At 62.7% G+C, this 3,233-nt stretch overlaps 1 protein-coding gene across 1 annotated transcript; it reads left to right on the forward strand.

The window, feature by feature from the left end:
- Nucleotides 1–87: 87 nt before the first annotated feature.
- Nucleotides 88–3,191, forward strand: LOC113981260 (myoferlin-like; the record flags this gene model as incomplete). The annotated part of the gene is made up of 13 exons (XM_027708568.1): nt 88–518; nt 746–801; nt 888–979; nt 1,060–1,168; nt 1,250–1,399; nt 1,789–1,917; nt 1,992–2,054; nt 2,148–2,198; nt 2,414–2,444; nt 2,535–2,650; nt 2,725–2,836; nt 2,910–2,989; nt 3,076–3,191. Coding segments are annotated over exons 1-13 (1,190 nt in total), but the record flags the coding sequence as incomplete, so codon positions are not given.
- Nucleotides 3,192–3,233: the final 42 nt, after the last annotated feature.

Below are 3,233 nucleotides of genomic sequence, written 5' to 3' on the forward strand. Positions count from 1 at the left end.
GGGGACATTGGCTGCTCACAGACATGGCCACGCAATGGCAGAGACATGGGGACGCAGGGACACAGTGACATCTATCCATCCAACAGTCCCTGCCCTGCCTCCCTCCCGTTGACATTCTGGAACATGGGAACCAAACCGTTATGCTGCTGTGGTGTCATCAGTTTGGGGGCAGCACATGGAGGGGCACATTGGTGGCACCTCCTTGGTGACAACCTTGAGGGTGGCACATTGGTGACAAACCTGCAGCCATTTCTTTGGGACAGCACTGAAGCCATCACCAGTGACAGCACCTCAGGGGTGGCCCATTGGTGGCAGCCCCTTGGTGACAAACCTGCAGCCATTTCTTCGGTGACAGCACCTCAGGCGTGGCACATTGGTGGCAGCCCCTTCGTGACACTTCTGCCGCCACCCCCAGTGCCAACAGTCCCTGGTCATGCTGCGGCTCCATGTGGTCAGTGTCCACATCCCCGGGGCCACCGGCTTTGGTCCCGGTGTCCATCTGTCCGTCTGCTTCCGAGGTACCACTGGGCACGGGGAGGGGACACCGCAGTGGCCGTCCCTGTGGGGCTGGGTGGTATTGGCCATCCTGGTGTGAGGGGTGGCATCCCAGTGGGACAGGATGGTGGTGGCCACAGCCAGGGACAGCCCTGGGTGTCCCAATGCATTGGGCCAGTGCCAGGCTTACCCTGCTACCCCAATGACCCCACCCTGAGGTGCCACCACCATCCTCTTGTCCCCCCCACAGGTACCTCCAGGAGAACCCAGGTGGTGCCTGAGGAGCGCAGCCCCACCTGGAATGAGGTGAGGTGACCCCAGGGGGACCTGCAGTGGGACAGGAACACACGGGTTACCCCCCTGACCCCTTGTCACCTCCCTCCAACCCCCAGGAGCTGGTGTGGTCACTGGACGAGTGTCCCTTGAGCCCCACAGACACGCTGAGCCTGCGCCTCCAGCACTGGGACCACCCAGTGCCCCGGGGGTGAGTGGCAGGTGTGGGTGGGCACCCCAGGGTGACCCCCGCCTCATAGCCGCCCTCACCATGTTCCCGTGTCCCCACAGGGACCTGGGTGGCACCACAGTGTCATTGGACCAGTTGGTGGCCAACCCCAGCCTGCCGATGGCCCGCAGGGATGTCCTGCTTCTGGACCACTGGGATAAGCCCACAGGGGTGAGCCCCCCTCCCCCAGAGCCCCCCTCCAGCACCCTGGGGTGCTACCAGGGCCACTGGGGTGTCACTGTCCCTTTGCAGTGCACCGTCACCTTCCGCTGTTACTACACCCCCTGTGGCAAGGCTGGGAATGCCACGGTCACCCCTCAGGGATGGGTGGCACTGCCGGGGGCACTGGAGCCACCTCAGAGCTCTGGCAGGGCCCCTATGGAGAGGAAAGAGGATTTCCAGGTATGGCACCCCAAACTAAGCCTGGCCTAAACCCCAGCCTATCCTGGACCCTCAAACCAATCCCCCCGGAACCCAAAGCAAGCCTATTCTGGACCCCGAACTGAGCCAAGCCCCCTGGACCTCCAAACCAAACCTCCTAGACCCCCAAACCAAGTCTATCCTGGACCCCCAAACCAATCCCCCTGGGCCCCCAAATCAAAACCTCTTGGACCCCCAGACCAAGTCCCTTAACCCTAAACCAAGCCTATCCTGGACCCCAAACCAAGCCTGTCCTGGACTCCAAATGAAGACTATCCTGGGCTCCAACCCAACCCAAGACCCCTGGACCCCAAGACCCCGGGGGTGACATCCCACCCATAGCCCACCCTGTCCCTGTCCCTCTCCCGCAGGTCCGGGTGAGGATCATCCGGGCCCGGCAGCTCCAGGGCAACGACATCAGGCCGGTGGTGAAGGTGCTCATAGGGAAGGGGCACTTCCGGACCCGGAGCCGGACAGGGAACAACCCCTATTTCAACGAGGTGACCCCGGGGAGGGGAAACGGACACCCCCAGTGTCCTTCAGCCCACACTCACCCTCTTTGCCCTTTCCTTAGGTGTTCTGCCAAAATTTCCACGAGACGCCAGAGCAGTTGGTGGCACAGCCCATCCGGATTCAGGTGGGAGGGATTGGTGGCACTGGCAGGGATGGAACAGGGACAGGGACAAGGACAGGAGGTGGCTCCTGATGCCATGTCCCCTCCCTGTCACAGGTGCTCCGTTCCCAAAACCTCTGCACCAAACCTGTCATTGGCACCTTTGAGGTGAGGGATGTGGCTTGGGAATGAGGAATTGGGAATTGGGGGACTGGAACAGGGCATTGGGAGTTGGCCTTGGGAATGAGGTGTTGGGAAAGGGATGTTGGGAATGGGGGGTCTGGAACAGGGCATCAGGAATGGGGTTTTGGGAATGGGGCATGGGGAACGGGTTGTTGGGAATGGGGTGTGGGATCACTCTCACCCCTTTGCCATCCCTGCAGCTCGACATCGGCACTGTGTACTCTGCACCAGGTGGGTGAGAGGGTTGAAGTGACACTGGAGTGACACCGGGGTGACTCTGGGGTGACCCCAAGGTGATCACGAGGTCTCCCCCTGTTTCAGGGCGCACCCTGAGCTGGCAGTGGTTGAGCCTGCAGCACCCGCAGCACCGCGACAGCCACTCCCAGGGGTACCTGCAGGTCAGCCTGGCCGTGCGCCGGGCGGGGGAGAGAGTGCAGGTGAGGCCCCCTAAAACCCTCAGCACCCCAAAAACCTTCCTGCAGGGTTCCCTAATTTGTGACACCTCCCCAAGGAGCAGGAGGTGCCAGCGGGGGACGAGGACGTGGAATCCAACCTGCTGCGCCCACCCCCATGTGCTACCACGCTGCAGATCCGCGTGTACCGCGCCCAGGACCTGCCGCAGGGTGGGCACAGGGGTTTGGGGTTGTGGGGGTTTGGGGGACCCCCCTGCTCACCTGTTTCCCCTTCCCATGGCAGTGGAGCCGGTGCGGCCGTGCCTCGGCATCAGGAGGGGCTCGGGGAAGGTGGCAGTGCGGGTCAGCTTTGCCGGCAGGACGGTGGGTGCTGGGCAGGGAATGGGGCGCACCAGGAAAAACAGGGGGGCCGGGTGATGGTGGGGGGCTCACGGCTCTGCCCGATGCAGCTCTGCACCCGAGTGATGCCCCCCAGTGCCAACCCTGAGTGGAACGAGGTCTTCTTCTTCCCACTGAGGGTGAGGTGTCCCCCCAGAACCCCATCCTACACCTCTCCCCAAAACAGGCATACCCCAAAAAAGGGGGACAGCCCCATTCCCACACCCCC

Source organism: Neopelma chrysocephalum, unplaced genomic scaffold (genome assembly GCF_003984885.1).
Source record: "Neopelma chrysocephalum unplaced genomic scaffold, ASM398488v2 Primary Assembly neopelma1_96335, whole genome shotgun sequence".
NCBI classification, from domain to species: Eukaryota; Metazoa; Chordata; class Aves; order Passeriformes; family Pipridae; genus Neopelma; species Neopelma chrysocephalum.